This window comes from Phascolarctos cinereus, unplaced genomic scaffold (assembly GCF_003287225.1).
Source record: "Phascolarctos cinereus isolate Bilbo 61053 unplaced genomic scaffold, phaCin_HiC Scaffold_4;HRSCAF=312, whole genome shotgun sequence".
Lineage (NCBI taxonomy): Eukaryota > Metazoa > Chordata > Mammalia > Diprotodontia > Phascolarctidae > Phascolarctos > Phascolarctos cinereus.
The window spans coordinates 727438554-727451670 of NW_027555847.1; the positions used below are offsets into that span (position 1 = coordinate 727438554).

The window sequence follows — 13117 nt, forward strand, 5'->3', positions numbered from 1 at the left end:
ATCCTCTTTAACGTCTTCTCTCTGTTGACTGTCTCCAATTTATCCTGTATATCTATCTTGCTTACATAGGTGTTTTCATGTTATCTTCCCCTCATCCATTAGACTGTGAGCTCCTTGAGGGCAGGAACAATCTTTTGACTTTCTTTGCATCCATAGCACTTTGTATAGTGCCTGGCATATAGTAGGCACTTAATAAATGCTGACTAACTAAAGGATAAGATATCTGGCAGATGACAATTCTTGCTTATCAAAAGAATCGTTACCTATTGTTAGCTGTGGCTTTGGAAAAGGGAGGCTTTGGGGTTGGAGACTTTAGAGGAAAATGTTTGGAAGAGCTATTAGAAGCTCAGATGAAACTTTGCTTCATTTAAAGAGTTTGTGTTTAATATTACTTCTACAATTCTCAGTAAAATATGTATTCTGGCTAATTTTGTCAAAACTTTTATATTCTTAAGGCTTGATTTTCATAAAATATTGCTCAGTATGAATTCTGATATTAAGACATTTGTAAGACATTTGATTCAGGAGATTTTCCCACATTTATTATATAAAATTTCTCTCCAGTATGAAGTTTCTGATGAACAATAAAATGTATGAAAGGCTTCTCACATTCATTAATTCTCTCCACTATTAATTCTGCAATGTATACTGAATTCTAAGCTCATATGGAAGGCCTTCCCACTTTCAGTACACTTATAAGTTCTCATATAATCCTGTGCTGGAAGTAAGGGATAGCTTATGGAGAAGCTGTCCACATCTATCACATTTGTAAGTCTTCTCCAATTAATAGTTAATTAATTCTCTGATGTTCAGGAAGTTTTTTTTTTATTCTGGCAGAAAGCCTTCCTGCAGTCATTATAACTTAATGTTTCTCTCTAGTATGAATTTTCTGATGTCTAGTAAGTCCTGATCTCTGGCAGAAGGCCTTTCCACACTCATTGCATTCGTAAGGTTTTTCTCCAGTGTGAATTCTCTGATGTTGAGTAAAATGTATGCTGCGGCTGAAAGCCTTCCCACATTCACTGCATTCAAAAGGTTTTTCACCAGTATGAATTCCCAGATGTTGAGTAAGATGTGTGCTTCGATTAAAGGTCTTTCCACATTCACTGCACACATAAGGCTTTTCTCCTGTATGAATTCTCTGATGCTTAGTAAGTTTTGATATCCAATAGAAGGCCTTGCCACATTTATTACATTCATAAGGTTTCTTCCCACTATGAATCCTATGATGGGAAGTAAGGGATGATCTACGACTGAAAGTCTTTCCACATTGAGTACATTCATAAGGTTTCTCTCCACTATGAATTCTCTGATGTTCAGTTAGTCCTGAATTCCACCGGAAGGCCATCCCACACTCATTACATTCATAGGGTTTCTCTCCAGTGTGAATTCTCTTATGTTCAGTAAGGAGTGCAATTCGGCCAAAGGCCTTCCCACATTCATTACATTCATAAGGTTTCTCTCCAGTATGAGTTCTTTGATGTTGAGTAAGATGTATACTCTGATGGAAAGCTTTACCACATTCACTGCATTCATAAGGTTTCTCTCCAGTGTGAATTCTCTGATGTTTAGTAAGTTCTGAGGTCCAGTAGAAGGCCTTGCCACATTCATTACATTCATAAGTTTTTTGCCCACTATGAATCCTGTAATGGGAAGTAAGGGATGATCTATGACTGAAAGTCTTCCCACATTCATTACATTCATAAGGTTTTTCTCCAGTATGAATTCTCTGATGTTCAGTAAGTCCTGAACTCCAGCGAAACACCTTTGCACATTCATTACATTGATAAGGTTTCTCTCCCACATGAATGCTCCAATGTTCAATTAGTTGTAGGGTACCGAGGAAAGACATTCCACATTCATAACATTTATGGGGTTTCTCTCCAGTATCGATTGTTGAGAGAGAAATAATGGATGAGCTCTGGTAAGTTTTTCTACCTTCACTACATTCATGAGGTTTCTTTTGAGTATTTATTCTATGACATTTTAAAAAGTCATAATTATAACTGAAGGATTTCTCACATTCATCAAATTTGGAAAATGTCTTCTTCAAAGATATTTTATTACACTTGCCTGAGTCAGAATACAATCTGAAACTCTTTCTATGTTTATCATATTGGTGGAAACTCTTTCCAACATATAATTTTGGTTGTGAAACAAAGGTTGGCTCTAGACCAAAGATTCTGTCATATTTCTTACATTTGTGGTGCTTCAATTTATTGGAAGTTTTCCTTTGGAAAGGTTTTACTTGCTTAGAATGTTTTTTCTCATAGCTCTGCCATCTTTCTAACCTAGCCTCACATTCTATCAACTTGGAGACACAGGCACCATCCCTTTTGAAACTTTCTTGGAATGACTCTTCCATAGACATTCCTAGCCTTGGAATTGACTCCTTGGTTTTGAGTCTGTTCTCCCAATCTGAAAGAAAGAAAAAGTAAATACTTTTTTTTTGTACATTTGATTCTATTTTCCATTTCCTCCATTAAGAAAAATGATTGTTGAACTTTAAAGTCTAAAAGAAATAATACCACCATTGTATAGCTATTTATCCATTTAGTTTACAAAAAGCATTTACATTGATCTTCACAACAACAACTTTGTGAAGAAGGTAGGTTAGTAAACACATTTTCCAAATAAGGAAATTGACCTAGATTGATTTCCTGATTTAACCTAGGTGAAAAGTCATAATCAAAGAATCACAGAATTTCAGAGCTGGAAAGGACCTCAGTGCAACCTATATCCCAAAGGACTTCCTATTTTAATGCCACCAACAAATGGTCCTCTAGTCTTTGCTTGAAGATGTCTAGTTAATTCAAGGCAACACATTCCACTTCTGGATAGCTCCAAGTGTTAGGAAGGTTTTCCTTGGAGCGAGCTTACATTGGCCTCTGCAGCTTCTCTCCACTACACTTAATTCTGCCTCGTGGGGCCACGCAGAACAAATTCAATTCCTCTTCCACTTGACAGCCTCTTAATTACATGATGCCAGCAATCCCCACCTATTGAGTCTTGTCTTGTTCAGGCTACACATCTATAGAGGGATGCACAACTTTAGGGTCATCTCTCTCGCAAAAATGGTTACACAGACTATTTGTGCCCAACAGGTAGAGCCTTCCAAGCTTGTACTGGTCTGACCAGCCACAGGCAGACACACCGTACATTGGTCATGATGTCATTTTGATCTTCTTTGAGCACAAAGGACAAACAACACCGACAACAACATCTATCAAATTATCCTCCTTCAAATGATCTTCCTGTGGCATTAATACAGGGTGAACCATCTTGATTCACTTCAAATCAAGATGATTCCACAAACATTTATTAAGCACCTGCTACATGAGGCATCGTGCTAGAAGCAACGGATGTAAAGACAAGAAGACAAGCTTAAGCCTTCAAAGAGCTTGTATTTTATTTACATCATGTCCACAAGTAAATATCAAGTTATGCCAAGTCATTTCAAGATGGAGAGCTAATAAATAGAGAGAATCAGGCAAGGCCTCATGTGCAGGTGATAGGTAAAGTGTGCTTTACACAACCAAAGGAAGCTAAAGATTCTAAGAGGCAGAAATGAGAAAGCACATTCCACACTGGAGGACAACTTGTAAAACAAACAAAAAGAAGCTAGACGGTCATAGGGATCTTGTAGCAGGCCAGCCTTCCTGAGAAAAGAATGTGTAAAAGGTATTAACATGAAATAAGATTGTAAAGGGAGGTGGGAGTTAAGATTAAGCGCCAGGCTAAGGAGTCTGTATTTTGTACTAAAGAAAATAGGAAGATCTTGAATATTTTTGAAAACGTTGGAGGATGACAGGGTCAGTTATCTTAGACCCAAACTATCAATTTAGCAACTACGTGAAGGTTGTACTGGACAGGAAGACTGGAGGGACAGAGATCGAAGCAGAAGCCTACTGTAATAGTCCAGGAAATAAGACAGGGGCCTGAACTAGCATAGTGGTTGTGCAAGTAGAGAGAAGGGGACAGATCTGAGAGATTTGGCAACTGATTGATACGGAAGTTGAGGGAGGGGCACAGTCAATAATGACTCCAAGATTTTGAGCCTGAGTGACTAGAAGGGTGGTGGTATCCTTCATAGAAATGGGGAAGTCTAAAGAAGAAATATCATAAGCTTCATTTCAAGCATATTAGGTTTGAGAAATCTACAAATCTACAAAAGAGATATCTTTATTTGATAGTTATCTGCATAGATCAAAAGTTCTTAGGTACTTCCCCCCCCCCCTTTTTTTTGTCAGGGATTCCTCTGTCCATCTGGTGAAGTTTATGGACTCCTTAGAACAATGTCTCTAAATACATAAAATGAAATACATAAAATTACAAGGAAAATCAATTTTATTAAAATTTAGTTATTTAAATATTTTTTAAACTCCAGATTAAGAATGTCTGTCATAAATGATAATTGGACTTATGGAACCTGAGGAGATACCAAGGGAGAATGCAAAGAGAGGAAAGAAGAGATCCCAATCTTGGCAAGCCCACACTGAAGAAGATGATCCAGTAAAGGAAACTGAGAAATGGCAGTCAGAATGGAAAAAGAACTAAGAGAAAACAGTATTTCAGAATCCAAGGGTGGTTGACAGTGTCAAAAAATACAAAAAGGTCAAGAAGGATAAGAACTGAGAAAAGGGTATTGTACTGATTAGTTAAAACTTCACCTTGAAGAAAGCCATTCCAGTTCAGTAGGTAAGGAAGTGGAAGCAATGTGTATACACTGTTTTTCCTAGGAGTTTGTCTACGAAAGGGAGGAGAAGCATTCGACACTAGCTTGAAGGAACGAAAGGGTTAAGTAAGAGTTCTTTAAGAATGTGGGAGGTCTAGGGGCAGCTAGGTGGTGCAGTGGATAGAGCACCAGCCCTGGAGTCAGGAGGACCTGAGTTCAAATCCGGTTTCAAACACTTGACTAGCTGTGTGACCCAGGCAAGTCACTTAACCCTACTGCCTAGTCCTCCCCCCCCAAAAAAAAAGAATGTGGGAGGTCTGAATATGTTTTCAGGCATTGGGGAAGGAGCCAGGGAATAGGAGACTAAAGTTGAGACAGAGATGGGCAGGAAGGGGATCAAGAATACAAATGTAGATCATCACGGGATGAAGAATAGGTTTTTCAGAGAGCAAAGGAGTATGTTCTGAAAGGGGAATACAAGAGATTTGGATAACAGAGATGGAATAATTATGAATAATGGTCAGATTAAGAGTATGATCCTACTTCTGTGTGGCTGAGGTGGGTGAAGATGGAGGTTGTGAAAGCCGAGAAGGCTGATGAATTAAGAAGCCAGAATGTTTGAGGGAACAAAGATGTGTGTCAAAGCCCCCAAGTATGAGGGCAGAGGTCACATTAGAGCGGCATGTCTTTGCACTCCTAGAGTTCAGCAGTGCTTGATACAGATTAGGCTTTCAGCAGATACCTGTTCAGCGGAATAGAAGAAAGGAAGAGTGACTTGGACATTAGTAATTGACTGCAACAAGGAGTCAGACTGGATGTGAAGGATGGATGTAATGAACCTCAAAGGAAGAGGGGCTACTGCGTGACAGCGAAAAAGGAGAAATGAGGAACAAGAAGCAAGCCTGCTGCTCCTGGCCAGAGCCTCGGGCTAGAGGGCACGAGAGAAGGAGCCCCCACAATGGAGAGGGCAGTCAAGGATGCAATGTCTTCCGTGCAGAGCCAGGTTTCTGATAGTGAAGGAGATGGAAAGAATGTGGAACCAAGATAAAAAGGAGTTTGTGGGAAAAAAAAAATGACAGAGGGTATGATGGAAAGAAAGAAGAGGAGCAGATGGATTGTGGAGAGGTAGGATGAACTGAAAGCTGGAATTCAGGTTTCCAGGAGAAATATCAACAATCTCAGATACACAGATGATACTGCTCTGATGGCATTCCCTCACTGGCTGCTCAATCTCAAAACAATAACAATACCATAATAAATAATGATGCTGGTAATAACAACAAGGGTGATGATCATAATGATGCTATTATTAATGATAATAGTAAAAGGCCAAAAATGAAACTTGTGTCTAACTGCATTCTGTTATAGCTACATTCTGGCATCTATACATATCAAGGTACCTTTATAATAGTTATATTTTAAGAATGTAGAGATATATAGGACTTTCTCTAAAAAAGGAACATAAGAAAACAAGGCCAGAATACACACACCAACCACACCGCTACAAAATTAACAGTGACATAATCCTAAAAACAATTTAAAATAAGAAGTGACTAGAGTGGTATGCAGAAACAGGGCACTTGCGTTCATATTTTGTTATTAATAAATACACACTTTAAAAGGAAATTAATGAGTGGGCCAGGAGAAGGGAGATAATAGTTGCCAATGATTGGCTATTAATAGCCAAAGATGCAGCTTCTGTGGATAGTATGGTCCCCTTGCTCCGAGGGCAGACGTCAGGAGAACTGAGGTGAGGAGGCTTCGGGAAGGAAGGAACACCATGCCACTGCCTCAGCCCTCCTCCAAGGCCTCAGGGGCACTTTGAAGACAGCTCCCTGGACGGTGTTTAAAGGGCTTCTCCTGTGCAGCCGGCTCCGCTGCTACCACTCAGGCGCCTTACCTGCCTGCTTCCCACACACTCACCTGGACAGGCACTTGCTAGGGCAGATCCTCCTTGTATCCCAGGTGCTCCCTGCTGCTCCAGCTGCTCAATCACATCTGGTTTTGACTCCTCAAGTCCTGTCCAATGAAAATAGGAAAATGCCGGGCACAAAGAGCCCCTGCAGAATGCAAGCCTAGCCAGCTAACTAGCATTTATTAAGTGCCTGCTATGTGCCAGGTACTAAGCTAAGTACAGTGCTAAGATACAAAAATAGGCATCAGGCATACTCTGGATTACTGGACAAATGAGGCTCCAAAGTGGATTTGGGCTCAGATGGTAAATAAATACATTTGACTCACTTTCTGGCAAGAGGAGGGAATCCAGTCCAATCCAATGAATCTCCATGAGGGTGCACTTGACCTCAGGGGAGAATCGTGTATCTGATAACCCCAGGACAACACAACTGAGCTTCCAGTTTCTAGTTACATCGATCAGAGACCATTCACCAGGTAATAATTAGCAGAGATACCTTTTTTCATGGCCACAAAAGAAATGGGATTCTCAGGTCCTGCATACCTGACAATAACTGATTAACCCTCAAGACATCCCACGGGGTTTATTAAGACTGGATGCAAAGATCCTCCAATGGGCAGGTCTTGAGACACTGAAGGGAGCCATCCTTACCCAGGCAGACCAGGTTCCTGTAGTTCTCCAGCATCACCTCCCGATACAGCTCCTTCTGAGAACGTTCCAGGTGCCCCCATTCCTCCCAGGAGAAGTCCACGGCCACATCCTTGAATGTCACCAACTCCTGAAATACCAAATACATTTGTGCTGACCCAGGAAGCACCCTTCATAGACCAAGCAGGTAACGGGAGGCTGCCAGGAACCGAAGGGAGCGCTTCTCAGTTTTCCAGTTAGGTCAAGTATTTCCTGAGCACTCCTTATGCCCCATCATTCATACTGGATTTCAAACCATGTAATACAACAAGAAAACAGTTCATACATATAATGACTTTTTTTCTTGGTGTATGTACAAAGTTCTTATCTCACAAAAGTATTCATTATCCCCATTTCACAGATGAGAAAACTGAAAATAATGAACTTTAAGGGAAATGGCCAGGGTCATATGGCTAGAAATGATCAGAGCTAGCCTTCAAATTCAGGACTTCTGATTCACAAGCTTGGGTGCCTTCCACAATACTGTGCTGCCTCCTGCTCTGTGGGTCGTTATATCACATCATCTCCTCAACTGTGTGGTGCACCTACCATGGGGCAACAAGCACTTCCTTCGGTGGGCCTTGCTGTGAAATTGAAGGGAGCTCGTTCAGGGCATGTAGCTAACATTTGTGCTTGGAGAGAAAAGGTTAGGAGATGAGCCTGCTGGCTACTGCTGCTGGCATGGGGCTGGGGGCACCTGTGTGGAGAGCTTTCATTAGGAGACAAACTAGTGTGATTCAAGGCTCTTTGCTGGGTGCTAGGGATACCAAGACAAAAATGAAATGCTGCTTGTTCATGAAGAGCTTAGATCCTACTGGGGGTCACAAAATATACAACATTAGGTAAATATAAAACAGGTGTGACAGGCAAGCAAGTCAGGGCTCAGGGAAATGGTACCTGAGCTCTGAACCCTGCAGGGAAAGGAGGAAGGGGACACACATTTTTTTTTCTTGGTGAGGCAACTGGGGTTAAGTGACTTGCCCAGGGTCACACAGCTAGTGTTATGTGTCTGAGGCTGGATTTGAATTCAAGTCCTCCTGATTTCAGGGCTGGTGCTCTCTCCACTGCACCACCTAACTGCCCTTGGGACACATATTTATTAAGCACATGCTATGTGCCAGGCACGTGGTAAGGGCTTTTTTACAAATACTAACTCATCTTATCCTCACAAGAACCTTGGAGGCAAGTACTATTATCATCTCTGTTTTATTGATGAGGAAACTGAGGCAGACAGAGGCTACGTGACTTCTTTAGGATCACACAGCTCTACGTGCCGAAGGCCTGACTTCAGAATTGGCCACTCTACTCACTGCAACACCCAGCTGCCTGTGCACTTCCAGAGATTCCAGGCTTGGAGAACGGCCTGTTGAAAGTCACAAAGACAGGAGATTGAATGTTATATACAACAAATGGCAGAGTCTGGCTTTGCTGGAACATGAGAGTAAGCACGTGGGAACATGTGAAATCCGCCAATCTATAAAGACAGGCTAGAGCCAGATCCTGCAGGGTTTTAAATACTAAACAGAGAAGTTTGTATTCTGACTGAGGGACAAAAGGAGGCTCCTGAAACTTCCTGAGCAGGGGAGTGACGTGGTCAGAGCTATGCCCCAGGAAGCTCCATCTCCCTGGAAGATGTGTTGGGGAGGGGAAAGACTTCAGGTGGGGAGATGCTTTTGAAATCTATGGAAAATATATGAGGATGGTCTGGGCTATGTAACTGCACATAAGGACAGAGGGGACAGATGTGAGAAATGCAGTGAAACAATACTGCTGAGACTAAACAAATGAGTGGAGATAAGAACTTCCGGGTTGGGAGGGGGAGTAAGAGTCAGGAAGGCCTCTAAGGCTGAGAAACGGTTGACCTTCAATCTAGAAGGACACTGGGGCCTTTGACAGAAATGGGCAAGTATATGGGCTACTGCTTCACCTATGAGATGTTCAGGGTCAAGTAATGTTGGACTATCCTATAACTTGTTTATGGTGCACTGTACTGTCAAAGTTTATGAGAGATCATCTTAACAGCTAATATTTATGCTTAGAGGGCCCCCCCAAAAAATGAGGGAATGCTTAGGACGATACAATATATCTGTTCTTTAAAAGTCTAACATCAACCAAGACAACAGGGATGCAGATTTCCTCCAATCCTAGAATCAAGTGTAAGGGTCTTGGTGGCCTCACAAAGTACATGCACTCCAACTCTCTCCTTGCCCCTCCCTCACACTCACTCGAGAAATGCTGGGATGGCCCTCCTCCACAGGAAAAGAGACAAAAATTAAAAGCAATCATTGCAGGCTGATTTGGAGTGGGGGATTTGGAAGGACTTGGTCATGGGGGGAAGGATCATGGGATTATAAAACCTTGTGTCAAAACAGTGTTCAGAAGAGGTATGGAGACCCCACTGCAGCCCATGATGATTAGTAAGATCCTCAATCATGGCCTTTTGCCTTTGTATTACTCTGAATCCCAACCATATGTGGAGAATGGCAGAGGCCCAGTTCAAGGGCTAAGAGCACCTAACTCTTAACACCCCTCCCCCAATTGTTTAGATATCCAGCCCTAAGTGCAACCATCCTCCTTGGAACATTAATTTCCAATTACAGATAACATAGTTGCTGCATGCCATTAAAAATCAGATATTATTTCCGTTTTTCTGTTGGCCAATGCCAGGACTAGAAGATTTTTGGAAAGAGGCAACAGAGATAACCTTGTCTGATATCCTCTAGTTATTAATGGTAAGGGAGGCATTCCGCAAGGAGACAGATGATGCTGGACAGAGGCATGTACACAGTCACAGAAGCTGTCCAGAGGAGAGTCTAAATGGAAGAGAGACTGACTGCTTAAAGATGAGGAAGTCCTCCAAAGGCTCCTGCTTGGGAATGACAATTTCTTAACCACATGAAGCTTGCCAACATGTTGCAGGCCATCCTAAACGAGACAATAATTCAAGAGTTTGGCCTATCCTCACGTGAGAAGCACATGGCTGAAGGCCTGCGAGAGGGACAGCCCACAGAGTGGCCCCAGCATTTGCATCAGCACAGTGGGGGCTGGCTGGAGTGCATATGGGAAACTGGGCCATGGTTCTCATGACTCCATGCTTCTGCCTCAAAGTTCATGATCCTTCTGGCAACAGGGCATGGAATACCACTGTGTCTAAAGAATTAGAGTCACAATGCATGATGGGAGTAAACAGACAACAGCACAGGGGCTCTTAAGGTGGCATCGTGTATTTCAGCATAACTGGTTTCCTTTGTAATCCAATCCATTGCATTTATCCATTTAAAAACAGGATTCTGAGAAGGGGTCCATAGGCTTCACCAGACTGACTGCCAGTGAGGTCCACGACACCAGAAAAGTTAAGAGACCCTGCCACAGTATATTACCAACAAAGAACTGACTGCAATCTAAAAGTGGTACAAAAATCACTAAAAAGATGCAAGATTAGGGAAAGGAAGTGGCCTGGTAATGGTGGTCACGGACAGGTGGAAAGCCTGTGTGCTCCACTGATGCCCACCAACGGCCTCAGCTTCTTCCTGTGTAAAATAAAGGGGGAGCTTCCAACTTCCATTCTACTGGCTGGACCCAGCCCCAATCCCTAGCAGACTCCTGACTAGATGAGCCCTAACTGACATTTACAAAGCATGTGTGATCCTCCCAACAACCCCGGAGCGGGGGACTTTCTTATTTCCATTCTGGATTGCTGCACTGCCTGATCTTCTCCATGGTCCTCCAGGAACTCAGGCCTTGGTAATATCCTCTGCTGCTGGGGCTGCTCCCCCTGCCTGGAGGGTGGAGACCTCCCAGAAACTCCACTTATGGAGGGTTCACAGGCCCACCCAGCTGTACTCTTCTGCTGCTTAGGATACCCAAATAATAAATGTTTATTGACAGACTGGCAGGTTATTCACATTTCACAGATGAGGAAACTGAGGCAGACGGAGGTGAAGTGACTTGCCCAAGGTCACACAGCTAGTAAGCATCCCAAGATGGATTTCAACCACCTCAGGTCTTTCTGATCCCAGGACCAGCACTCTGGGCACCGCTGCGCCCCCTAGGGGCGTCACAAGGAATTGGCCCTTCCTACTCCAGGACCAACACCCTGGGCACTTGCTGCACCCCCTAGAGGCCTCACTACGAATTGGCCCTTCCTACTCCAGGCCCAGCACCCTGGGCACTGCTGCGCCCCCAAGGGGCTTCACAAGGAATTGGCCCTTCCTACTCCAGGCACGGCACCCTGGGCGCTGCCGGGCCCTTTGGCCGCCTCTAATCAAAGATGGTACCAATTTCTTGGTGCTCGTTCTAAGGACAGAAATGTCACCCAAAGAAAGAAGTCTTGCCACTTACCTGGCGGGTCCTGGCTGTCAGGAGCACAGGGGCCATCCTCTCTTCTAAGGGCAGAGTCTTATATATAGTAGGAAGGAAAAAGGGCTGATGAGATGGCCTGCCTTCCAGCTCTCAGTGTTGCAGCCTTGTTTGTCCGCAGTTGTTTGCAGGTGACCTCTCTCCTCGGACAGACTGAGAGCTCCTCAAGGGCAGGGACTGGTTTTTGCCTTCTGTGGATCACCAGCACGCAGCACTGGGCCTGGCACACAGTAGGTGTTCACAGATGCCAGCTGAGTGACTGGCTGAATAACTGATCCCTCGCTCAGGAGGAGGTCATGAGGAGCCCCTGTCCATGTTCACTTCACTTCCAGCCCAACTCACTCTCCAGACTTGTCTGCGTTCTGGATCCTTGGGACTTCCCACTCCTCCCCCAATGCCGGCCCCTACTAACCTTCCTCCCCAAATCTCCCCTTAAATGGTTTATCTTCTTCAATCAGAATGTAAGATCCTTGAGGGCACAGGCAGTTTCTTGTTTCTTCTTGTAGCCTCAGCACTTAGCACAGTGTCTGGCATACAGTAAGAGCTTAATAAATGCTCTAAGTTTGCCTCCTGGCAACTCCATAGGTCCTTCTGGAGAGTAGAGGGGAAATACTGGGAGCAAGATTCCCGCAGGGAGAGAATAGTGGCGATGGTAGTGACGACAGTAAATGACCTTTACACACGTTGTCTCATTTGCTGGCATTATTTTCATTTTACAGATGAGTTAACTGAGGCACAGGGGTCACCCAGCAAGAAGCTGGATTCAAACCCCAGCAAAGCTGAAGCGTGGTGGGGGGGCGGGGCGCAGGAGAAGAGGAGATGGGAAGAGAGGAGCCTAGAAGAGGCTGGAGAAGCCGGGGAGGCGGGAGCATAACATCCTGACCTCTCGATTGCTCGGTCTTCTAGCCGCGCCTCCAACGTCAGCCAATGGGCGTGCTCAAGGGCCTCCGCGCGAGAGAACTGCGCACGCGCAATCCTCAAAGGCCAGCCCGAGAACGTGGGCAGCCTCCAAGACGCGGAGCGGGGTGATCCTCCCCCTTCGTCCGCCCGCCCGGGGCTCCCCCCTAGGGCCGGGCTCGGCCCAGCGGCGGTGGAGGCTGAGGACGGTGGAGCCGGGGCGACCGCGAGCGTGCCCAGGGCGGCAGAGGCCGGCCTAAATTGGCGGCAGCGCCGGAAAAATGGCGGGGAACGGAAATGACGAAAAGGAAGCTTCTGTTTCCTCCCCCGCCCCTGTGTCTCCTTTCCAAGGCAACCGCGGTAGGGGGGATTGACGCGCACCGGAAGCACCTGGGGAGGCCTGGGAGCGCAGACTTCTGAAGAGCGCACGTGCGTGGAGGGAAGCGAGGCGGGGAGGAGGATGGGCAGCCCGTCTTCCGCTCCTTCGGTTCTCGCAAGCCCAGCCTGCCCCCAGCGGAACCCCTCCCCCTCCCACCACGCCCACCGAGAAGGCGCCCCGCCTCTGCCCGCCCCCCCGCCCCCCC

At 44.8% G+C, this 13117-nt stretch overlaps 1 protein-coding gene across 1 annotated transcript; it reads right to left on the reverse strand.

Moving 5' to 3' along the window:
* Window positions 1–521: 521 nt before the first annotated feature.
* On the reverse strand, window positions 522–12827 carry LOC110202544 (uncharacterized). The gene is made up of 4 exons (XM_020978758.2): window positions 11619–12827; window positions 7242–7368; window positions 6599–6694; window positions 522–2418 (listed from the first exon to the last, which is right to left on the reverse strand). The coding sequence occupies exons 1-4, from the start codon at window positions 11652–11654 to the stop codon at window positions 863–865; spliced, it is 1815 nt and encodes a 604-aa protein (XP_020834417.1). The 5' UTR covers window positions 11655–12827; the 3' UTR covers window positions 522–862.
* Window positions 12828–13117: the final 290 nt, after the last annotated feature.

Bases quoted from the DNA above. Each gene is read 5' to 3' on its own strand.
- LOC110202544 (XM_020978758.2), bottom strand. From the start codon at position 11,654: ATGGCCCCTGTGCTCCTGACAGCCAGGACCCGCCAG. The intron at 7,369-11,618 runs GTAAGTGGCAAG...TTGGTATTTCAG, and splicing joins TGACAGCCAGGACCCGCCAG to GAGTTGGTGACATTCAAGGA. The intron at 2,419-6,598 runs GTGAGTGTGTGG...TCTTTCTTTCAG, and splicing joins CCTAGCAAGTGCCTGTCCAG to ATTGGGAGAACAGACTCAAA.